Consider the following 26,144-nt stretch of genomic DNA (forward strand, 5'->3'; position numbering starts at 1 on the left):
CTGCTCATTAACACTCCCTTAGGGGCCAGCCATCAACTGTTTTTGTCCTATTCTTAATCTTCCCAAATGCATCACTTTACACCTGGCAGATGGAATTTAATTCTGACATTGTTCTGCCCAAAGTTCCAGCTGATCATTATCATGCTGAGGCCTCAAGACAACCCTCCACACTACAATCAGGTTTGTTATAATGTTTTATCTAATTCCTCATTAGATCTAGGGCACAGGATGCATGCTAAATGAGCACAATTTATAGAAACATCACAAAGACTAAAGTTTCAAAATACTTTCAACTGTGCAGCACCAATACATGGGGCATAGCTCTAATCTCTTATGTTATCGGTCAATTGAAGACAGAAATCACTAAATGGTTAATCCATTGGGGAAAAAAAATACTGACCGCGATGGGCTTTCTTGCTACTCTCATTCGATGCTCCACAAACCCAGTTGTTGGCTCCTTAAAATGCGGATTTCTTGATGTTTTCACTTGAGTAGATGAACGAGGTTTCTCACTCCTTGCAGATCTATTTTAAAATAAAGTCGTAAATTTTGGGAACTGAAATTCATATTAGCAACACAACTATACAATAAAACATGATGATGGCCCAGTTTTATTTATTTTAAAAAAAAATTAGTAAACATACAGTTTAACTGTTCAAATAAATCAGACAGTCTCTGGTTTTGAACATAAAAGTTCAATGGAGGCTTGCAGTTGGTCATATTTTGGAAACAACCTCACAGGATGAATACAGATTCCAGAAACAAGCTATGGTAATAACTGTTAATTCACTACATGCAGGTCTCTAGTAGTGTCAGATCAGCACATTTTGCAGACAGTTGAATTGTTATAAGTAGATAGTTTTTGATACTGTTTGGGGGGGGTGGGGGGGAAGGAGAGAGAAGATCTACCAGGGGAAGCCACAGTCATTCTCTGGCATCAAGTCTGAGCTGTGGCTCAGAGGGGAAGGAGGGAGACGCAAGATACTGTGGACATGATAGAGATATCCAGATAGTATGTTTCCTCCCAGATGCCAGGGTCAGGGACACCTCAGATTGGGTCCATGGCATTCTAAAGAGGGAGGGTGAGCAGCCAGGTGTCTTAGTACATATTGGCTTTAATGACAGAGGTAGGAAAGGGAGGTAGTACTGAAAAGAGAGTTTAGGGAGCCAGGTAGAAAGCTGAAAATTTGGACCTCTCTGGTTTGCTGCCCGTGTCATGTGTCAGTGAGAATAAGAATAGAATGATTCGGTAGATGAATGGGTGGCCGATGAGCAAGGGGCAGGGTTTCAAATTTCTGGATCATTCAGATCTCTTTGGGGAAGGTGACCTGTACAAAAGGGACAGGTTCACCTGGAACAAGAAAAAGACCAATATCCTCGTGAGCAGGTTTGCTGGAACTGTTGAGGAGGTTTTAAACCAATTTGGCAGGAAACTGAGTGACGGGGCAGTTGATATACGTGCAGAAAAAATTTATCCTGAAATTTGAGAGGGAGAAGCCAAGGTCAAATGTATCAGTATTACAGTGGAGTAACAGGAACTACAGAGGCACGAGAGGGGAGTTGGCCAAAGTTGATTGAAAGGGACACTAGCAGGGATGACAGCAGAACAGGAGTGTCTGGAGTTTCTGGGAGCAATTTGGAAGGTACAGGATAGGTACATCCAAAAGAAGTACTCTAAAGGTAGGATGTCACAATTATGGCTGACAAGGGAAATCAAAGCCAACATAAAAGCAAAAAAGAGGGGATTTAATAGAGCAAAATGTAATGGGAAATTAGAGGATTGGGAAGCTTTTTAAGAAACAACAGAAGGCAACTAAAAGAGCCATAAGGAGGGAAAGATGAAATATGAAGATAAGCTAGCCAATAGTATCAGAAGTGTTTTCACATACATAAAAAGTAAAAGAGAGGCGAGTGTTGCTATCAGACCACTTGAATAATGATGCTGAAGAGGTAGTTATGGGGGACAAGTACACGGCAGACTAAGTATTTTGCATCAGGCTTCATTGTAGAAGCACTAACAATATCCCAAAAGTTTGAGTGTCACAGGGCAGAGGTGAATGCAGTTGCCATTACTAGGGAGATGTTGCTTGGGTAACTGAAAAGACTGGAGGTAGACAAGTCACTTGGACCAGGTGAACTACACCCCAGGGTTCTGAAAGAGGTGGCTGAAGAGATTGTGGAGGCATTAATTATGATCTTTTAAGAATCACTAGATACTTGCATTGGTCTGGAGGATTGGAAAATATAGGCCAGTTAACATGACCTCAGTGCTTGGTAAGGCGTTGGAATCGATTGTTATGGATGAGGTTTTGGGGTACTTACAGGCACAAGGCAAAATAGGGCAAAATCAGCATGGTTTTCTTAAGGGAAAATCCCGTCTTGACAAATCTGTTGGAATTTCTTTTTTTCAAGCAGGATAGACAAAAGGAAATTGGTGGATGTTGTGCACTTGGATTTTGAGAAGGCCTTTGGCAAGGTGCCACACACGAGGCTACTTAGCAAAATAAGAGCCCATGGTACACTAGCATGGATAGAGAGAGCATTGGCTGATTGGTAGGAGGCAAAAAGTGGGAATAAAGGGAACTTTTCCGGTTGGCTGCCAGTGGCTAGTGGTGTTCCATAGGGGCCAGTGTTGGTACTACTGCTTTTTATGTTGTTTGTGAATGATTTGGATGACAGAATTGGTGGCCTTATGGCCAAGTTTGTGGACGATACGAAGACAGGTGGAGGGGCAGGCAGTGTTGAGGAAGCAGGGAGACTCAAGAGAGAATAGGATGTTGGGCAAAGAAGTAGCAAATGGAATAGTGTTGGGAAGTGCACTTTGGTAGAAGGAATTCTTTTACCTTTTAGGATTCCCTAAAGGTTAACTGCAGGTTAAGATGGCGGTGAAGAAGGCAAATGCAATGTTACCATCGATTAGGATATAGATGAGCAGGAATTCCTTTAGCCAGAGTTTGGTGAGTCTGTGGAATTAATTGCCACAGGCAGCAGAGGAGGACAGAGCAGACTCAATGGGCCAAATGGCCTAATTCTGCTCCTATGTCTTATGGTTATTCTATTATTAACTCAAAACACTTTTTTAAGTTAACTGTGTGTGCACATGTGTGTGACAGAAGAATAAATTTTCTAGTGAATCCAATAAGCTTCAGGGACGGCAGAACCTTGGTCCTAGTGAGAAGGGAGACTGAAAATCAGTACCTTTGTTAAAGTTAAGCTCTACGTCAAACCATTGAAATTTCCCAATACACAGACAGCAGGTTATCCAAGTTTTACCTTGCTGTTAATTCATGGCAGTGTTTGTGGGTGATAAAAGTCAGGAAATTGGCAAATTCAAAATACAGTGCAGCTGTCAAAAGTCCTTAATGTGTTTGAGAAGGAAATACAGCATACCAGTTCTACCAAGTCTACCATTACCAAATTTAATAGAGCATATAGTTCAGGTCCTTCAACTTTGCTATCTTGTGCTGGCATGTTCCATGCTCATTGTCCCAAGTGTCGACAGTATCAGCTCTACCACTGGGGAGGCCCAGAAACTAAAAAAAACTCTGCACTGTCTTTGTGCATTTCAGGGGCAATTCACAGAATGACCTCAGACAGTACATTTCCACTGCAAGGCTAAGTCTTAACTATACTTAATTTAGAATTCACTGAAAACAAAAATCTGTACAGTGAATAGACTCAAAGGGAAATATTAAATTTCTGGCTTCAAGGGTGGAAGAGGAAATAAGTATCTGGAAAAGACTAATCCATGTCACCTGTGAGACAGCAACTTGTGCTCCACATTTTGAAAGGACTCCTCATACTTGCCACGTAACCTTTCCTTTCTCCTCCTCTCTATGTCATGGCGAAGATCATCTGGATTTACTGCAACCCATGTGCTTGTCTGAATATTAAAAGGCAAGCACAAGTTAAAATACAATCAGCCACAGAAAACAATCCTTCATTGTTATCATAAAGATTTTTAAACAGACCTTTAAATTCCAAACCAGGATTTTCTAGGAAAAGAACTAATATTGTTGCAGACTTTTCAGTTTAAAACTGCAGGAGCATCCAATTACTTACAAGACCACAAGACTTTAAGAGGCTATTCAGCCATCTGAGTGTACTCCACCATTTGATAATGGCTGATCCATTCTCCCTCAATCCCATCCTTTTGCCTTCTACCCATAACCTTTCATGCCCCAATTAATCAAGAACCCATCAACCTTTGCCTTAAATGCAGCCAGTGACCTGGCCTTCACAGTCGCCTGTGGCAACAAATTCTACAGATTTGCGACCCCCTAAGAAATTTCCTCCTTATCTCTGTTCTATATGGAGAACCCTCTATTTTGAGGCTGTGCACTCTGGTCCTAGATTCCCCCACCAAAGAAAACATCCTCTTCAACATCCACTCTATCTAGGCTAGAAACATTCTCTTGAATGTCTTCTGAACCCTCTCCAACTTCAGCACATCCTTTCTTAAATAAGCGACCAAAAACTGCTTATAATATCCCAAGTGATGCCTAACCACAGCCTTGCTTTTATATTCTAGTCCTTATGAAATGAATGCTAACGTTGCATTCGCCTTCCTCACCACTCATTCAACCTGCAAATTACCTTTAGGGAATGCTACATGAGGACTCCCAATCCCTTTGCACCTCAGAGTCTTGAATTTTCTCCCCATTTAGAAAATAGACTATGCTTTTATTCCTTCAAGCAAAGTGCATGACCATACACTCCCCGACCCCTTCACCTCTATGCCCAGTTGGGTTGTCCTTCTGTAGCCTCTTTGCTTCTTCAATAGTACTTGTTCCTCCACCTAGCTTCATATACTCTGCAATGCCATTAATTTCACCACCCAAATTGCTGACATACAACATAAAATGAAGCAGTCCCAACACAGTCCTCTGTGGATCACCACTAGTCACTGGCAGCCAATCCAAAAAGTATCCCATTATTCCCACTCTTTGCTTCCTGTCAATCAGCGAATACTCCATCCATGCTATTACTGTTCCTATAATACCCCAGGCTCATCTTTTTTTAGTAGCCTCATAGTGGCACCTTTTCAAAAGCCTTCTGAAAATCGAAGTACACAACATCCACTGATTATCCTTTGTCTATCCTGCTTGTTATTTCTTCAAAGAATTCCAAAAGATTTGACAGGCAAGATTTTCTTCTCTTAAAGATTCCATGTTGATTTTGGTCTATTTTGTCATGTGCTTCCAAGAAACCCGAAACTACATCCTTAACGATCGGCTCTAACATCTTTCCAACCACTGAGGTCAAGCTAACTGGCCTACAATTTCCTTTCATCTACTTGCCACCATTCTTGAATAATGAATGGAACGTCAGAATCTATTGATTCTTGAAAAATTATTACAATCTCTTCAGCTACGTCATTTAGAACCTTGGTGTGCAAGCCACCTGGTCTAGGTGATTTATCTACCTTTGGACCTTTCAGCTTCTCAAGCACCTTCTCCCTAGTAATCTGCACTCACCTCTGTCTGTTGGAGGAGGAGGAGAAGATGGCGGCGCAACGCAGCGCAAGTGGCCGCTCCAGAATGATATCTGTATTTGTTAAGTAGGGTACTGTGCACAATTCTGATTTGATGGAGACAGACATGACAGCGCGGAGGAAATTTCCGGAGAAATTTCTGAAATGCCCGCTTCACTGCCGCTGGTACTGAGGTCCAGAGTCTCCAGAGGAGTAGGCCTCTGAGTCCTCGGCTTTGCTTGCTTTGGCGGCCGGGACAAGGTCGAAGGCACTCGGCAGAGGATGGTGCTCAGGAGGCTGTATCGGAGGGGCTGGTCAGAGGCTTGAAGTTTTCGGATGGACTCAGTTGGCTGTGGTTGGGTGCCTCCAATGCATTGGCAGGAGTTAGTTGTTGGTGCCTGGAGGTTTATGGCAGGGGAGTTTCTCCCTTTTTGCTGCCTGCTATCGGGGACTATAGGAGTCGATTGGGACTTGAGACTTTTTTTTACTGTGCCCATGGTCTGTTTTTTATCAAATTATGGTATTGTTTTGCACTGCTGTAACTATATGTTATAATTATGTTGTTTTGTCAGTGTTAAGTCTTTGGTTTGTCCTGTTTTTGTGTGATATCACTCTGGAGCAACATTGCATCATTTCTTAATGAATGCATGCATTTCTAAATGACAATGAACCGGGACTGAGTGTCCTCATAATCTAATCTAATCTATTGACACTCTCAACGCCGCCATTCCAAATGATATGTGTCAACTAGGGGGCCGTGCACAATCCTGATTTGATGGAGACAGCCGTGAGAAGAACGGAGGAACACCTGGAGAAACTTCTGAAATGCCCGCTTTGCTGCCGCTGCTACTGTACGGTCACGAATCTCAGGAGGGGAAGGCCCCAAATCCTTGGCTTTGCATATTGCCAGGGCTGGAATCGAAGCGTTCGGCAGAGATGATGCTCGGTGTCAGAGAGCTGGTCGGAGGCTTGGAGTTTTCAGACGGACTTGGAGTTGGACTGTGGTTGGATGCTTCCAGGATGCTGCATCGGCAAGTTTGCGGCATTAGAGGTTCACCGTCTGCGTGAGATGACGGGACTTTCGAGAGACTTTGAGACTTTTACCGTGTCCATGGTCTGTTCTTATCAAATTACAGTATTGCTTTGTACTGTTTTAACTATTATGTTATAATTATATGGTTTTTGTCAGTTTTTCAGTCGGTTTGTCATGTGTTTCTGTGATATCATTCTGAAGAAACATTGTATCATTTCTTAATGCATGCAATATTAAATGACAATAAAAGAGGACTGTGTGTCCTCATAATCTAATCTAATCTCGAACTTCTGGCATATTACAAATGTTTTCCACAGTGAAGACTGATGCAAAACACTCATTCAGTTCATCCCTGTCCCGTTACTCTTTTTTTTCCAGCGGTCCAATATCTACTCTCACCTCTCTTTTACTCTTTATATATCCGAAAAAACTTTACATATTATTTTTGATATTATTAGCTAGCTTACGTTCATATTTCATCTTTTCCCTCCTTGAGGTTTTTTAAAAAAATTGTCTTCTGTTGGTTTAAAAAAAATTACGAATCCTCTAACTTCCCAATAATTTTTGCTCTACTATCCGCCCCCTCTTTTGCTTTAATGTTGTCTTTGATTTCCCTTGTCAGCCAGAGTTGCATCATCCTGCCTTTAGAATACTTTCTCTTCTTTGGCATGCAGTGATCCTGTGCCTTCCAAATTGCTCCCAGAAACTCCAGCCGTTGCTGTTCTGCCGTCATCCCCAGTAGTAGCCCCTTCCTTCCAATAAACTTTGGCCAGCTCCTCTCTCATACATATGTAACGCCCTGGGAAAGGTTTCTTTCAGTAGAAGCACTGCTAATGTAATGGTTTTTCTGTAGAAGCAGTATGTGGGTTATGGCTAGAGATAACATGGGCTTTGGAATGCGTGCCATCCAGTGGAGCATTTTTCTCTTATTGTGTGCCTGAGACCGAGGTGATCTGGGTCTGTTGTTCAGCGGAAAATGGGGAGAGAAGGTGCCTGAAAGGAGAAGTCGTAGACACCAGAAAGAAATGAATTTAGAGTGGGGCCGGGCGTCGGCGAAGCCCGGGGAAATAAATGGAACCAGTGGAAGGAAACGGTGAGCTCCAACTTGAGCACGTTAGACGTTTCATTAAAATGGGCCCTTTTCTTTTTGTATTACTTCACTAACCCTTTAGTCAAATTAAGAATTATAAAGCTAAACTGTTTAATTGCATATGGTGTACCGTCTGTTCTTTCATGGTACTGATTTGTAACAGGGTAACACATCACCTAGCATCCATCCAAACAAGAAGTTTTGCACCTCAATCTCATATGTTTGGTGGGGCTAGAGATAAGTCTTCCCTAGACTTATGCAGCTAACAGAACCTGAGGCAAACTGAAAGGTCTTAAGGTGGAAGAATGCAAATGTTACTCCACTCTTTAATGAGGGAGGAAGGTAGAAGAAAGGAAATTATAGGCCAGTTAGCCTAACCACAGTGGTTGGGAAAGTGTTGGAGTCGATTATTAAGAATGAGGTTTTGGGGTACTTGGAGACTAATGATAAAATAAGTCAAAGTCAGCATGGTTTCTGTAAAGGGAAATCTTACCTGACAAACCTGTTAAGAGTTATTTGAGCCAGTAACAAGCAGGGTGAACAAAGGAGAGGCAGTGGATGTCATTTACTTGGATTTTCAGAAGGCATTTGATAAGGTGATATTGCTTGAGGTTGCTTAACAAGATAAAATCCTATGGTGTTACTGTAAGATACCGGCACGGATAGAGGGATGGCTAATAGGCAGAAGGCAGCGTGGGAATAAAAGGGGCATTTTCTGGTTGGCTGCCTGTGCCTAGTGGTTTTCCTCGGGGGCCAGTATTGGGACTGCTAAATTTCACATTGTTTGTCAATGATTTGGATAATGGAATTCATGGCTTTGTGGCAAAGATTGCGGATGATAGGTGGAGGGATAGGTAGTGCTGAGGAAGTAATTGCAACAGGACTTAAGACAAATTGGAAGAATGGCAAAAATGTGGCAGATAGAATACAGTGTTGGGAAATGTATGATAATGCATTTTAGTAAAAGGAACAATAATGCACACTACTATCTAAATAGGGAGAAGGTTCACACATCAGAGGTGCAGAGGGACTTGGGAGTCCTTGTGCAAGACTCCCAGAAGGTTAATGTACAGAGTGAGTCTATGGTAAAGAAGACAAATGCAATGTTGGCATTTATTTCAAAGGGAATAGAATATAAAAGCAAGGAGATATTGCTGAGGCTTTATAAGACACTAGTCAGTTCGCACTTGAGTATTGTCAAATTTTGGACCCCATATCCCAGAAAGGATGTGTTGTCATTGGAGAGATCCAGAGGTGGTTTTCAAGGATGATTCTGGGAATGAAGGGTTTATGTGAGGAGCATTTAGCAGCTTTGGGTCTGTACTCACTGGAAGTCAGGGGAGCGCAGGGGATCTCACTGAAACCTACCGAATATTGAAAAGACTAGATAGGGTGGATGTGGAGAGGATGTTTCCTATAGTGGGGGTATCCAGAACTAGAGGGTACAGTCTCAAAACTGAAGGGTGACCTTTTAGAACAGAGGTAAGGAGGAATATTTTTAGCCAGAGAGTAGTGAATTGTGTTGGCACATGGCCAAGTGGTTAAGGTGTTTGTCTAGTGATTTGAAGGTTGCTAGTTTGAGCCTTGGCTGAGGCAGCGTGTTGTGTCCTTGAGCAAGGCACTTAACCACACATTGCTCTGTGACGACACCGGTGCCAAGCTGTATGGGTCCTAATGCCCTCCCCTTGGACAACATTGGTGGCGCGGAGAGGAAGGCTTGCAGCATGAGCAACTGCTGGTCTTCCATACAACCTTGCCCAGGCCTGCGCCCTGGAAACTTTCCAAGGCGCAAATCCATGGTCTCATGAGACTAACGGATGCGTATTAAGAGAATCTATGGAATGTTCTGCCATAGACTGCACTGGAGGCCAAGTATGTGGGTACGTTCAAGGCAGAAATTGATAGTTTCCTCATTGGTCTGGGTATCAAAGGATATGTCGAGAAGGCAGCTGTATGAGGTTGAGTGGGATCCGGGATCAGTCAAGATGGAACAGTGATGCAGATGATGGGCTGAATTGCCTAACTTTGCTGCTATATCAAGAAACTCGTAGTGGCAGCTGTACAATACACAGGATAAGAGAAGTCATAAGCTATGTCTGGAGGAATTTTATTTTAGCAGTTTTCTATAAAAGCAGTGTCCGGCTGTTAAGAGTTTTCTGAAGTACAATATTCTGGTTTGTGGTTAATTGGCGTTAGGTGCGGAGAAAAGCACCAGGGAAGATATCTGGAGTATCTCTCCGAAAAGGACACCTGATTGCAAGGAACAGAAATTCTGCAGATGCTGGAAATTCAAGCAACACACATCAAAGTTGCTGGTGAACGCAGCAGGCCAGGCAGCATCTCTAGGAAGAGGTACAGTCGACGTTTCAGGCCCAGACCCTTCGTCAGGACTAACTGAAGGAAGAGTTAGTAAGAGATTTGAAAGTGGGAGGGGGAGGGGGAGATCCAAAATGATAGGAGAAGACAGGCGGGGGAGGGATGGAGCCAAAAGCTGGACAGGTGATTGGCAAAGGGGATACGAGAGGATCATGGGACAGGAGGTCCGGGGAGAAAGACCGGGGGGGGGGGGACGGACCCAGAGGATGGGCAAGGGGTCTAGTCAGAGGGACAGAGAGAGAAAAAGGAGAGTGAGAGAAAGAATGTGTATAAAAATAAATAACAGATGGGGTACGAGGGCATCTGTTATTTATTTTTATACACACATTCTTTCTCTCACTCTCCTTTTTCTCCCTCTGTCCCTCTGACTAGACCCCTTGCCCATCCTCTGGGTCCCCCTCCCTCCCCCCCACCGTCTTTCTCCCCGGACCTCCTGTCCCATGATTCTCTCGTATCCCCTTTGCCAATCACCTGTCCAGCTTTTGGCTCCATCCCTCCCCCTCCTGTCTTCTCCTATCATTTTGGATCTCCCCTTCCCCCTCCCACTTCCAAATCTCTTACTAACTCTTCCTTCAGTTAGTCCTGACGAAGGGTCTCGGCCTGAAAAGTCAACTGTACCTCTTCCAAGAGATGCTGCCTGGCCTGCTGAGTTCACCAGCAACTTTGATGTGTGTTGCCTGATTGCAAGGGGTGCTTTGTGAGGCAGAGGATTCAAAAGGAAGTGCTATCTGTGGTTGATAATGGAAATTCAGTGCCATGAGTGAAGTGATACACCCAGCTACAACAGAAAGGAGCTCCAATGTTTTGTGCACATTTAGAGTGGTCTAACTGTAATGGGCCCTTTTATTTTTCTTTCTCTTTCTCTGTAAATTGTTTGATAAAGTTGAAAATTGGTAAATACACTGTCTTATAATTTTATACTGCTGTACGATCTTATTTCTGGGCATCGATAATGCTGTTTGGACAGTATTTACACAGCTTTCGCTCAACTCGAGGTGTTTTTTTAAAACATCGGAACATCCCAACGTTTCTGTTTCATTGAACCCCAAATCATACTGACCCAAGATGCATATTGCTTTTGAAAGATGGCCTTCTCACCGCTGATTTACGTGGCTGTTAGCAGAGTTAGCTACCGAGCCAAGTCTATGTACAAGCAGCGGTGAGAGAATTACAGTTACAATAAGAAATAAAATAATTAATGCAAAGAGACTAATAGTAAGATAGTGTTCATGGACCATTGAGAAACCTGTGGCATAGGGAAAGAACTGTTCTAAAATGTTGTGTACATCTTCAGGCTCCTGTACCTCCTCCTGGATGGTAGACTACATGTCCTGCATGGTGAGGATGCTTAATAATGTCCATAACCTTCTGCAGCCTTTTGCAATCCTGTGTACTGGAGAATTCATACAAGGCAGTCATGCAATCCGTCAGAACATCCTCTGTAGAATTTTAAGCTAGAGTCTTTGCTGATATACCAAATCTCCTTAAACTCCTAATAGAGTATATAGACTGGCGTGCCTTCTTTGTCACTGCTTCAATATGTTGGTCCAGGACAGATCCTCTGAGATGTTGATGCTCAACTACTTGAAACTGCTCATTCTTTCCACTGCTGAATGAGGTCTGGTGTAAGTTTTTTCACAACTTCCTTTCCTGAAGCCCGCAATCAATTCCTTGATCTCACTGTCACTGAGAGTGCAAGGTTGTTATTGCAACAACACTCAACCAACCAATCTACCCTACACCTGGTATGCCTCCTTGTGCCACTTGAGATTCTGTGGTGTTATCGGCAAATTTATAGATGGCATTTGACCACAGTCAAAAGTGTAGAGAAAGTAGAGCAGTGGGCTAAGCATGCATCCTTGAAGTGTGTTTGTATTGATAATCAGTGAGAAAGAGATGTTGTTATTGATCAGCACTGAAGTCAAGGATTCGGTTGCAGACACAGCTACAAAGGACCAGGGTTTAAATCAAAGGCCAAATGGAGAGGTAGTGAGATTTCATTTGCTGTGGCACCTCTCAAAGCACTCAGTACACATGTTATCAAGCAACAGTTGCTTAGGTAGCTCACCCTGCTCTTCTTGGGAGCTAGTGTAATGAATGCCCTTCTGAAGTGGGTGGGAACATCCAACTGCAGCAAACCTTGCCACAGTTGTTGTGCATATGATTGTGTCTCCAACTGCACACACAATTGCCTTTTACCACTTATGATGATTCACTATGGGTTGTACTTAATGTCTTGTAGGGGTCTGGATCATTAGTCCTGAATACCACAGATTTAGCCCTCAGCAGTCTGCAAATCTCCTCGTTCATTCATGGCCTCTGGTTTAATTTTTGAACTAGGTTAAATTATTTGCAAACTCATTTCAGGAAACAAACCTGTAATGAAATACTTAACGAACGTAGACTTGCGTAATTGCTGGAAACCTGAACTGAGTAAAGGTCTTCAACCTGAAAGATGTATTGAGAAGTGATGCATATTATCAATTTGACCTGACAGGAAGGGCAATAATACTGTCAAGGATGCTAGTCAACCCGTCCTTTTCCTTTCCTCCCGTCTGCCTTCTGGGTAGAAGATAAAGGAGCTTGAAAGCCAAGAACAGCTTTGCCACAACTGCTATCAGATTTCCAAACCAATCATTTTTTTTTACATCCTTTCCCAGTGGTGTTTCATAATCTTGCTCATCTCAGTAATCGATTGTTTAAATGCAGTATTGGGAAAGGGTGTAAAAGGAAATACCTCACCTGGTTATTCTATAATTGTCACCCTTAATTTCTTTTTACACCATTTCACACTTAGCATATTATTACGGTGTTTTCTGTTTACTCCGTGTGCTTCATGCAAACAAAACATTCATTGTCTCCCAGTGTATATGACAATAAACTACTCCAAGCCGATACAAATTAGTGCAACAGTGGAATGACAACATTGTACACAAAAGGCATTATTTGAGGTACAAATATGAAATTTTCATGGAATGGATCCCGGAGAAAACCAAATGATAGAGGGACATAATAATTTTGGAATATTTAAGATTTTTAAAAAGTCACCTCTTTCATTATTTTAGCAGTGAATCAATGAAACAAAAAGGGAATCTTAATCTTGCTTATCTAATCTAAATAGATTACTTGAATGCAATACCCAATTCAAAGTAAATTTATTATCAAAGTATATTTATCTCACCATATACTACCCAGAGATTAATTTTCTTGCAGGCATTCATAGTTTTGGACTGGAATCAGCCAATGGAGAAGCTTCTCACAATACAGGATGCACTTGAATTATCATCATCAGGTGCCATACCCAGTTTGAGCTTTGACTGCCATGTGCCACACACTCCTGTTTCGGAGTGGATCAATTCATTGGTATTCATTTCCAATTCTCTAGCTGCTGTCTCCATCATCATTCGTCTGTCTTCCTCTTGCTTTCTTCCCTTCAATCTTTCCCATAATTACCGTGCATTCTAACTCCTCTTTCCTAATCACATGGCCAATGAAGTTACATTGCCTTTTCATGATCTCATATATTTCTCTTTTTGTGTTTGCTCTGTTCATGACATCCTCGTTAGATATTCATTTCGTCCATGATATTCTTTGCATCCTCCTCAAAAACTACATCTCTGCTGCTACACTTCGTTTCCTCATGTTATTAGATATTGTCCAACATTCTGAGCCATATAATATAACTGGAATTATAGGGATCACATTAAATAAAGCACAATACCTTTCTTCCAATAGGTTTCCTTTCTTGGTTGTGCAAGTCTGCCAATGACATGTCAATCCGTCTTTTTTAGAAAGGAAAAAACAAAAACATGTCTTTAAGGAATAAAACAAATTTGTTTAATTCATGAAATTTTCTCATGGCAGTACCTGTGAATCTTGGGAACCAGATGATGCCCCTCTTTTTGTGGACTTTGTGCATTTTGTAACTTTGAAAAGCGGTCATGTAATGTTATCTCGGAAGACTTAAAATGATCTTCTGTAAAAGAAATCAATCATTTATAGTCATCATTTAGGCTCAGTGGGAAAAGTCAAATTTTAAGCTTTAATCTGTCCACGGGACATTTACACAAGATAATTAAGATCATAATATACCTCAATCCTGCATTGCCTTAACGGAAATGCTTCATTAAAAATTTAATAATGCAAAGTTCTATCCTGAAATGAAGCGAACCATCTCCCAACAACAATAAATGAAATGAGTGTAATATTTATGTTTGCCAACAATGCAAAGTCAGGTGGCAATAGGAAGTGGAGGTGACATTTGGAAAATGCACAATTATCCATTATGATGCAAATAGAAAAGATTAGATTAGATTCAACTTTATTATCATTGTGCCAAGTACAGATACAAAGCCAATGAAATGCAGTTAGCATCTAACCAGAAGTGCAAAGTTATTTACAAAATAACTGCGAATAAAAAGTGTTACAGCACACAAATATAAAAGTACTGAGACAGTACAATATGGGTGCAATACTGCTTAGCGTTGTGATGTGAGGTTCAGCAGGGTCACAGCCTCAGGGAAGAAGCTCTTCCTGTGCTTGCTGGTGCGGGAGCGGAGGCTCCTGTAGCGCCTACCGGATGGGAGGAGAGTAAAAAGCCCATAGTTAGGGTGAGATGCATCCCTGATAATGTTTTTCGCCCTGCCCAGGCAGCATTTATGGTACATGTTCTCAATGGTGGGCAATTGGGTACCGATAATCCACTGGGCAGTTTTTAACCACACGCTGGACTTGTTTTCATATTAAAAAAAGAGGACTAGTAAATGCATTCAAACAGATTTGCACAAACCAGTACATGAATCTCAGAAAATCATGCAAGTACAGAAAATGACTAGAAATCTTTATTACGGGATGAAATAATACAACTTTTACTGCAATGTTTTGCAGTAGTCCAGCAATCTGGTGTCAAAAAGGAAAATTCAATTAAGGTATACCGTCTGGATTAGAAGTACCTGAGATGAAAACTAAAAGCCAAAGCAAAAAACAATACTTGCAGAGTGGATTTTGACAAAGTGCAGTGGTCTCAAATTGCAGGCTTTGGTGACTGAGGAGGTGTTAATGAGCAGATGATCAGCAGTTGGGTATACGCTATTCCTCAGAAGCAACATGATTATAGCAGGACTTGAGACAAATTGAAAAGGATGGGCAAAAAATTGGCAGTTGGAAGACAGTTTTGGGAAATGTATGTTAATGCATTTTGGTAAAGGGAACAATTGTGTGGACTATTAACTAAATGAGGAGAAAATTCAAACATCAGTGGTGCAGAGGGACTTGGGAGTCCTCGTGCAAGACTCCCAGAAGGCTAATTTACAGTTTGAGACGACAGATACAATATTTGCATTATTTTCAAGGGGAGTAGAATATACGAGGGGTGATTGATAAGTTCATGGCCTACAGTAGGAGTCAATTTTAGAAAACCTAGCACATTTACTTTTCAACATAATCCCCTCCTACATTTACAAACTTAGTCCAGCGGTTGTGGAGCATACGGATCCCTTCTTTGTAGAAGTCGGCGTCTTGGACCTCCAGAAAGTGGTCCATAGCAGGGGTGATTGGCAAGTTTGTGGTCCCCCATTTCCCGCACTTCGGCCCTCACCCCATCCTCCTGCCACCACAACAGGGACAGAGTTCCCCTTGTCCTCACCTACCAACCCACCAGCTTCCGGATCCAGCACATCATCCTCCGCAACTTCCACCACCTTCAACAGGACCCCACCACTGAGCACATCTTTCCCTCTCCACTCCCCTCCGCTTTCCGCAGGGATCGATCCCTCCGCGACTCACTTATCCCTGTAATCGCAAGTGCTACACCTGTCCCTACACCTCCTCTCTTGCCACCATTAAGGGCCCCAAACAGTCCTTCCAGGTGAGGCAACACTTCACTTGTGAGTCTGTTGGGGTCATCTATTGCATCCGGTGCTCCCGGTGCGGCCTCTTCTACATCGGTGAAACCTGACGCAGATTGGGGGACCACTTCGTCGAGCACCTCCACTCCATTCGCCACAACAGACAGGATCTCCCGGTAGCCACCCACTTCAACTCTGCTTCCCATTCCCATTCAGATATGTCCATACATGGCCTCCTCTACTGCCATGATGAGGCTAAACTCAGGATGGAGGAGCAACACCTCATATACCGTTTAGGTAGTCTCCAGCCCCTTGGTATGAACATAGAATTCTCCAACTTCCGGTAATTCCCTCCCCCTCCCTTCCTCTATCCCTATTTCGCATCACCTCCCTCATAGTTCCGCCTCCTTCTACTATTGTTCTCCAGCCAATCACCTCCCTGCTTCCCCTCCCCCACCCCTTTGTCTTAAAAATTACTGTTTTTTTCAACTACCAGCATTCTTCAAACCCTCCCCAAAGTTCTTCCTTCAGTCCTGACAAAGGGTTTTGGCCCGAAACGTCAACTAATCTTTTCAACTGATGCTGACTGACCTGCTGAGTTCCTCTAGCGCATTGTGAGTGTTACTTTGACAACAGCATCTGCAGATTATTTTGTGTTTAGGAGATGAGTTATACAACTCTCGTTACATGCACATGCAGTTCAACTCTTTGAGTGATTATGCAGAAAGTTTGAAGTTAATAACTCATCTCCCTCTACCTTAGGCCACGAAATTACCAATCACCCCTGCTGTGGTCCACTTTCTGGAGGTCCAAGACGTTGACTTCTACAAAGAAGGGATCTGTCTGCTCTACGACCGCTGGACTATGTGTGTAAATGTAGGAGGGGACTATGTTGAAAAATAAATGTGCTAGGTTTTCTAAAATTGACTCCTTCTACCTTAGGCTACGAACTTATCACTCACCCCTCGTAAAAGCAGGAGAGGCTTTATAAGACATAGGAGCAGAATTAGGCCATCAAGTCTGCTCCATCATTTCATCGTGGCTGATCCCAAGTCCCATTTGACTCCCATACACCTGCCCTCAAACCATATCCCTTGATACCCCAACCAATCAGGAATCTTATCAATTTCCTTTTAAATATAAGCATGGACCTGGCCTGCATTGCAGTCTGAGACAGAGCATTCCACAGATTCACCGCTCTTGGCTAAAAAAATTCCTCCTTACTTCTGTTCTCAAAGATCGGCTCTCAGTTTTGAGGCTGGATACACCTACCATAAGAAACATCCTCTCCACATCTACCCTATCTAGCCCTTTCAACATTTGGTAGGTTTCAATGAGATCCGCCTGCATTCTTCTAAATTCCAGTGAGTTCAAGCCCAAAGCTGCCAAATGCTCCTGTTAACCCTTTCATTCCCAGGAAAGTCCTCATGAACCTCCTCTGGACTCTCTCCAATGGAAATACATCCTTTCCGAGATAAGTGGCCCAAAACTGTTGACACCAAATGCTGCCTGACTAGTGTCTTGTAAAGGCTCAGCATTATCTCCTTGTTTTTATATTCTATTCCCCTTGAAATAAATGGTAACATTGCATTTGTCTTCTTTACCACAGTCTTATCCTGAGAATTAATCTTCTGGGAGTCATGCACGAGGGCTCCCAAGTCCCTTTGCATCTCCGATGTGTGAATTTTCTTCCCATTTAGATAGTCTGCATTTAAGATAATAGCTCTTCCTTTTACCAAAATGCATTATCATACATTTCCCGACACTGTATTTCATCTGCCACTTTTTTGCCCATTCTTCCAATTTGTCCAAGTCCTGCCGTAATTGTATTGCTTCCTCAGCACTACCTACCCCTCCATCCACAAACTTGGCCACAAAGCCATCAATGTCACTATCTAAATCATTGACAAACAAGGTGAAATGCAGCTGTCACAATACTGACCTCTCAGGAACACGAGTCACTAGCAGCCAACCAGAAAAGGCCCCCTTTATTCCCACTCACTGCCTCCTGCCTACTAGCCATTCCTCTACCCATGCCAATATATTTCCTGTAACAACACAAAATTTTATTTTATTAAGCAGCCTCAAGTGAGGCTAACTGGCCTATAATTTCCTTTCTTGTCTTCCTTCCTTCTTGAAGAGTGGAGTGACATTTGCAATCTTCACAGACCTCCTGCACGCAGCTAGTATCTTCCACAGTAAAGACTGAATCAAAGTACTTATCAAGTTCAGCTGTCATTTCATTGTTACCCATTACTACACCTCACCAGCATCATTTTCCATGGTCCAATATTAACTCTCACCTCTCTTTTATCCTTTACATAACTGAAAAACACTTTTAAGACATTAGTCAAGTCGCACTTGGAATACTACCAACAGTTTTGGGTCCCATATCTCAGAAAGGATGTGCTGTCATTGGAGTGTGTCCAGAGAAGGTTCACAAGGATGATTCCAGGAAATGAAGGGGTTAACATATCAGAAGTTGTTGGCAGCTTTGGGCATTTACTCACTGGAATTTAGAAGAATGCACAGAGGTGGGGTGGGGTGGGGTGGGGTGGGGTGGGGTGGGGTGGGGAGGGGAGGGATCTCATTGAATGTTGAAAGGACTAGATAAGGCGGACGTGGAGAGGATGTTTCCAATGACGAGGGTATCCAAAACTGAGAGGTAAGGAGGAATTTTTTTAGTCAGAGAGTAGTGAATCTGCGGAATGCTCTGCCATAGACAGTGGTGGAGGCCAAGTCTGGGGGTATAATTAAGATGGAAGTTGATAGTTTCCTGATCGGTCACAGATTCATGGCGAGAAGGCAGATGTATGGGGTTGAGTGGGATCCAGGATCAGCCATGATGGAATGGCAGAGCAGATGTTGGGCTGAATGGCCTAATTCTGCTCCTGTGTCTTATGGTCTATTTTCATTCACAAAGTAAAAGCAAAGAGCAGAAATGGAGAGCAGAAAAAGAGCAGAGATTGAAGAGTTCCATCAGCTGTGAAGTTTCCACTTTTATTCAGCTATTTTAGGAGCTTTGTATTGCAGTAGTTTCTGTTTAAATTGGAATATCCCCAGCCAATTCAATACTCCCAAGTTCGAGAACACAACAGGACATCTTGGACTTGTGACGTGACCCTCCTGCACCAAGTGGCAAATTATCGCGACTTCCAGTATTCAGAACCATTTGTACAGATAATGTAGATGCTCCCTGTGCAGCATTCACAAAGCTGAGGACATTGCAAGTTTAGCAAAGCATTACGAAGGCAGTGCAAGAGACTCAACCCCTCTCAAACAGATGCAACATGTTGGATGGTGCTGGAGGGGACGACTTCTCAGCAGAAAGCAATAGTCAAGTTTGTGGTATCACAAGTTGTCTCTGCTGCACAACAGGGATGGAGAAAGGGTACAGGAGTTATAGTAATAAGAGACTTGATTGTAGGAAGTGCAGGCATTTCCATAGTCATGAACAAGACTCTTGAAGTGGTCAAGGTCATAAATGTCTGAGTGGTCACAGGATACTGAGCAAGCAGTGTTTATAGCCAGTGATTGATGATTTAGACCATTGCTACTAGAACATTAGGAAGTTTTTGACAAGAACCGGCTCTTTAGCCCAACAAAACTTACCCAGCTCCATTCACATAATGTGTCAACATAACCAGAGTTTAGATTTGAAAGTCTCTGAGGTACTACTCTGAACTACACAACTAAGTGGTTTGTTCCATGTGTCCACAACTCGCTGTGTGAAGAAATGCTGCCTGATGTTAGTCTGAAATCTCCCCTTAACCAATTTCCACCTATGGGTCTATGTCTTCAATGATGGATTAATTTTGAAGCAGCAGCTGGCACTCATTTTACTTATACCCCTAGCAACACACAAAATACTGGAGGAACTCAGCAGGCCAGGCAACATCTATGGGAAAAAAGCACAGTCAATGTCTTGGGCTGAGATCATTCGGCAGGACCAGAGAAAAAAAGATGAGTAGTAGAATTAAAAGGTTGGGGGGGGGGGGGGGAGAGATAAGGTGAGAGGGGGTAAAGGGGATGGGGAATGGTGAAGGGGAAGGCATTCCCACAAGATTTTCTCTAGATTGTGATTGGATTACTTCTGATTTTGAACACTTCTATCATGTCTCCTCTCATTCTATGTCTACTTAGGCTAAAAAGATTTAATTTTTTCAATTTTTCTTCACAGCTCATACCCTGCAGACCTGCATCAATCGCTTCTCTGGACACTCTCCAGTGCCTTCACATCCCTCACACAAAATGGAGACCAAAATTATACAAGTGCATTATATTGCTGAAGGAGAGCATCTCTTGACTTGAACTCCACAATGTATTATATAGCACAACATTCTATTAGCCTTCCGAATCACTGCTGTGTATTGTCTAGATGTTGATAGCAATGAGTCTACCAGGCGGCCCAAATCCTTCTCATTCAGTGTACTTTCTAACTCAAGACCCGCCACTGTATATTTATATCTAATATTTCTACTTCCTATATGTAATACTTTACATTTACTTACTTTAAATTTCACTTGCCACTTAACTGCTCACATCTGAATTTTGTTTAGATCTAAATGTACTGATTTTGCTAACTGTATTGATTCTTCAGCTTGTCCTCAAATTTTGTGTCGTCAAACTTCACCATTTATTTGTAACCCAAATCATTAATGTAAATTAAAAACAGCAGCTGCCTCAAAACTGAGCCCTCCTGAACCACTTTTAACATCTTCTAGGTGTGAAAATGATCCTCTCACCATAACTTGTATTTTAGTTTTTGAGCCAATTCTGCACCCACTACACACCTTACCCTGAATCCCTACCTACTGTAATTTGATTATTATCCTCTCATGGGGTACCTTGTCAAGAGCCTTCTGAAAGTCTGAGTAAATTATATAAAGTACTCTATTGTTTTCATAATTTTTAGTTGCCTCATCATAGAACTTCAGCATATTAGTAAAACACAATTTTCCTCTCTGAACCCATGCAGGCTTTCTGCTAACATGCCTGTTCTTATCAACTATTTTGCCAGCTCATTCTTTATTACTGTTTCCATTATCTTGCCTGCAATACACATTAAGCTCACTGGTTACCAAGGTCAGTTACCAAGGTCAGTGCAGTCACCCTTCTAATATACTGGGACAACATTAGCCCATTTCCAGTCCTTAGGGATTTCACCAGTCTTCAGTGACTTTTGAAAAATACCTATTAGGTGTTTGTATATATAACCACAGACCTCTTTTAAGTACCCTTGGACACAAGTTGCCTGGCCTTGGAGATTTACTAACTTTCAGCCTTTTCAGCTGAAGGAGGACCTCACTTTCTAAGAACTCCAAGTCATTTAAAACCTTTATTTTTCTCTACACTTACTGACATATTGCTAACATCTTCATAGGCAAATACTTCAGCAAAATATGAGTTAAGTATATCCGCCATGTTCTTTTCTGCATAACTTAACACTCTACCATTATTATTCCTAATACCCTTAACTTCCTCTTTGACTTTTTACCCTCACTACTAACGCATTGAAAATATCCCTCAGGATCAATCATAGTCATACTTTATTAATCCTGGGGGAAATTGGTTTTTCATTACAGTTGCTCCATAAATAACAATTAGTAATAGAACCATAAATAGTTAAATAGTAATACGTAAATTATGCCAGTAAATTATGAAATAAGTCCAGGACCAGCCTATTGGCTCAGGATGTCTGACCCTCCAATGGAGGAGTTGTAAAGTTTGATGGCCACAGGCAGGAATGACTTCCTATGACGCTCAGTGCTGCATCTCGGTGGAATGGGTCTCTGGCTGAATGTACTCCTGTGCCCACCCAGCACATTATGTAGTGGATGGGAGACATTGACCAAGATGGCATGCAACTTGGACAGCATTCTCTTTTCAGACACCACCGTGAGAGAGGCCAGTTCCATCCCCACAACATCACTGGCCTTACAAATGAGTTTGTTGATTCTGTTGGTGTCTGCCACCCTCAGCCTGCTGCCCCAGCACACAACAGCAAACATGACAGCACTGGCCACCACAGACTCGTAGAACATCCTCAGCATTGTCCAGCAGATGTTAAAGGACCTCAGTCTCCTCAGGAAATAGAGACGGCTCTGACCCTTAGCATTATCAGCAATATCCTTCTCAACCTGCCTTTTGGCAATCCAAATTTCCCTCCTGATGATAGCTTTCATATATTCATATGTCCTATGGTTAACATCATTACTATTTTTTCTGTATTCCTTATATAGCTGTCTTTTTTTCAATAATTTTTATGAATATCTTTATTCATCCATGTAGTTGATTTATGGGTTTTTATTGCTTCTCCTGACCTTGGGTATGCACATTTCCTGAAGTGCATGAATTAACTGTTTAAATTGATCCCATTGTTCCTCAATTGACTCAATGTCAAGCAGTTCCTTCCAGTTTACCTTCTGAAGTTTTTGTAGACAAAGAATTTCGAACTTTGCCTTTTTGAAATTCAATTTAATGGCTTAGTTTTTTTATTGATATACTCTCCCAAAAAACTTCAAGACTAACAATGTTATCATCACTTGTTCCTAAAGGCTCAACAACTTCTGAATTTAAAATTCTATCCCGATTGGTACAGAAAATCAAATCTAGATAGGCCTCCCTTCTTATTGGTGTATTAACAGGCTGGGTCAAAAAACAATCATTCAACAACTCGATGAATTCACTTTACTATAATCTACTGGGTTCTCCCACTCAATACTTGAGAAATTAAAGTCAACCAAAACTATAACATCACCCAAAGAAATTGCTTTTTCCATATTCTGAAGGAGTATTTACTAAACTATCAGCATTGAGTGTGTGTGTGTGTGTGTGTGTGGGGGGGGGGTCTATAACATACATCCAATGTTATTCCTTTATCCTTATAGCTTTCAACTCTCACCCAGATATCTTCACTGAGTCTCAATTCACCTGTCATTAGCAACCTCACATTTAAATTTTTCTACGTACTATTGCCATCCACTTACTAAATATTTGCAGCGTACAGAAAATATTACTTATTGTAGTCTGCAGTAGATTTTTTATAATGTAATGATTTGCAGGACTGTCAAGATAGGAGTCAAGACTTACATCTAAAATGTATGCTCAAACTGCAGTGTTTATTATTGGCAGAGCAACATTTAAATAAAATCACCATCATAATTTTGGTGAATCTCCTCTGCAGCCTTGACAGCGCAATGGACATAGACAGCATAGATCCAAAAGATTACGCATTATTCACTTTACTCTCTACTCTTTGAACAAATCAATGAAAAAAAGATCCACCTAAAATCTGCCATTCAGAAATACACTTCAATTGCTCCAAGTTTCCGTTGGATTGGTGCCTACGGGAACGGGATTAAAGCGCCAGCTCTGATCTGTTTCACCTAGCAGTATTCAATCACCAACCAGGACCAAAACTAAAATGCAATTTTATAACAATTCTGAAGAACACACACATTATGATGAAAGAATAATTTCTATTATGCAGTATCTTAAGGATTTAATCAGTAATGCCATCAATTACCAACAGTTGTGCCACCATTAAATGGAACTGTCTCAATACCACTTCTTGCAAACAAATTTTTAAAAACGATGCAATAATGCATGTCCGACCTTTAATTTGGTGCACCAAAGTGATTATCTCCTGGGCAAATTCTCCTGAAGAGATATTCGGGTTAGCCTTCAATGATGAACCCATATGCTCAAACACATGATGAAACTCATCTCGTTTCTTGCCAACACTAACCAAATCCCGAGACATTAGTCTCTCTGAAGAATGGCTTGACGCAGGCCTGGAGGAATCCCAAATACAAATTCACAGCTAAATATTTACGACTGACCAAGGGCAGCCATACAAATATATATATACACACACACAAATATAAAAATTCATAATTAATTTATAAGTTTCAGGAGGTGCTACTTGTTTGAAGAATGCACATGACTATTTCAAACTTCAATATTTCTTAACCAAGTTAATCGCCTAGTTAAGGATTATTTCAGTAATCACTGACGGAGAAGAGCCACTAGCATGCGATCGAGGCCCTTAAATTTTACTCTATCAGTGTCTTCTACAGAGCAGCCCAGAAATTGCTTATTTCTGGAAAAAAATAATGATTTACCAAGCAGCCTGGGGCTGACTCAGCTAAATCAGCTGCCTGGACCACCTTAACTTGTCTCTTCTTATTCCTACAGCTAGCATCGAGAAAAATGTTGTCAACAATAAAGGCTCAATAAAATTGGCAAGAAGTTAGTGCCAAAAGAAAAAGGATAAGTTAAGCAGCTAAAATACAGGCCAACCTGTGTAACATCCTTTTTATAGGATGCACAGGTAGAAAACCTTTACAATATTCTGCTTATTGCAAGTTTAAATTTCTCAACTTGATAGCTTTGGGATTCCAATTAAAATTCTTACCATCTCACTGATTAACTTAAATAAATTTAGTTTTTCTTTAATCAAGCACTTTGTGCAACTTGCACAAAATCTATAATTTGTCAAACACTGTCACTCATTTACATTCAAAGCAAGTCAAAAAGTAGCAAATGCAAACTTTAAGAATCATTTTCGTACCTTGTATAGTGATCTGGACTTGGTTTCCTTAAAGTCTTCTTCTCAGACAACTCCTGCACATACTACATAATTTAACATGACTACACAAACAAGCCATTTAAAGAAGAGTTTCTACTTATTTTCAAATTGATTGTGCAAGAAAATAAGAACATTGATTTTATTAGTTTAGCCTGTTTCAGAAAATGCCACTATTTAATATGTAAAACTGAGGCTGAATATAAAGAAATTTCACACTGAATACTCCATTGAATAGGAATTAAAATTCAACTTTCATGTGCTACTAATGTTTTTGAATGTTCCTCAGAACAGCTTTGATTAATTCAGTAATCTTCCATTTTAAACTGGTGTTCATCTGCTTCTTTCCTCTGTAACAAAGTTAATGTGACAAAAATGCAGGCTCGTTTTCCATCAACTGGGTAGAATTTTCAGACGTTCACTTTGTATTTAACAATGAATCCTCCTGTAAACACTGACACATAGGCAGCTAGGATTAATGTATAACAGCTTTATCCAGATGACAGAATCCAACGGCATGATGTACAAGTGCAGAGAGGTCATCTGCTGAAACATTACTTCAGTATTTGACTGGTAAATCATTAAAACAGGCTTTAGGAAAGTTTGTTTGAATCATTCAAATGAAAAGTTGATTTCTTTTGGAATATTTTAAGATAAAATAGTATTTTGAAAAAAAAACTATTGCTGGCTTGGGAGAAACAGGTGACCTTAGATCCCATGTTATCCAAATTTCTCTACTGCTGGTGTTTTGATCAACCATGGTTGCACAAGGTAGGTTCATCTCGAAAATCAACAGGCATGCGATCCACGGAAGAATGGGTGCATAGATTCAGTGAAGGCCTGCCCGCAGAAGGCAGCGTCGCAGCAGATGAAGCTAATGCATGCTGAATGTTGGTGACTAGTAGTGGTGTTCCATAGGGATCTGTTCTGGGACGCCTCCTCTGAGTTTCAAAATGACTTGGATGAAGAAATGAAGAGCTGGGTTATTAAGTCTGCAAATTGTGCAGGAACAAGAGGCATCTTGGGGCCCAAGTACATATATCCCTCAAAGTTGCTGCACAAGTAGACAAGGTGGTTACATTATACGGCAAGTTCATTAGACAGAGGATTGTGTTCAAGACCTGCAAGGTAATGCTGCAAATCTATAAAAACCTCTGGTTAGACCATACCAAGAGGATTGTGTTCAGTTTTGATCACTTCGTTACAGCAAGGATGCAGAGCAATAATGAGGGTGTAGAGGAGATTTAGCAGGATGCTGCCTGGATTGGACAGCATACCTAATGGAGAAATGTTAAATGAGCTTTGTCTTTTGAGCGATGAAGGATGACCGACAACTTGATGGTGGTGTATGAGACTGTGGGAGAAACAGACAGAGTGAACAGCCAGCACTTTTTTCCTCAGGGCACCAATGGCCAATACCAGAGGATATTTGTTCAAGATGAATGGAGGAAAGTTCAGGAAAGATGTCAAAGGTAAGGTTTTCATTTTGAACAGAGAGTGGTAGGTGCCTGGAATGCATTGCTGAGGGTGATGGTAGAGGCTGATACAATAAGGATATTAGGTAACCAGATAGATATCAGAAAATGGAGGGTTGTGGGCTGTGTAGGAAGGAAGATTCGTTGTGGAGTAGGTTTATATTGCTTGGCACAAGTGGAAGGGTCCGTGCTGTGCTAAATTGTTCAATGTTTTATCATCACATACGAGCCCGGTGGTGGAAAGTTTGACATAAATGGCTA

General features: G+C 41.5%; 1 protein-coding gene across 1 annotated transcript in view; it reads right to left on the reverse strand.

The window, feature by feature from the left end:
• The window catches only part of LOC140192980 (BCLAF1 and THRAP3 family member 3-like), a 55,766-nt gene that overhangs the window by 6,125 nt on the left and 23,497 nt on the right, over positions 1 to 26,144 (reverse strand). Inside the window, exons 5-9 of the mRNA XM_072250451.1 lie at positions 23,436 to 23,614; positions 13,840 to 13,948; positions 13,694 to 13,754; positions 3,756 to 3,883; positions 401 to 524 (exon numbers count right to left, since the gene is read on the reverse strand). Coding sequence (XP_072106552.1) covers positions 401 to 524; positions 3,756 to 3,883; positions 13,694 to 13,754; positions 13,840 to 13,948; positions 23,436 to 23,614 — 601 coding nt within the window. The remainder of the gene's footprint in view (positions 1 to 400; positions 525 to 3,755; positions 3,884 to 13,693; positions 13,755 to 13,839; positions 13,949 to 23,435; positions 23,615 to 26,144) is intronic.

Source organism: Mobula birostris, unplaced genomic scaffold, assembly GCF_030028105.1.
Source record: "Mobula birostris isolate sMobBir1 unplaced genomic scaffold, sMobBir1.hap1 scaffold_328, whole genome shotgun sequence".
NCBI lineage: Eukaryota > Metazoa > Chordata > Chondrichthyes > Myliobatiformes > Myliobatidae > Mobula > Mobula birostris.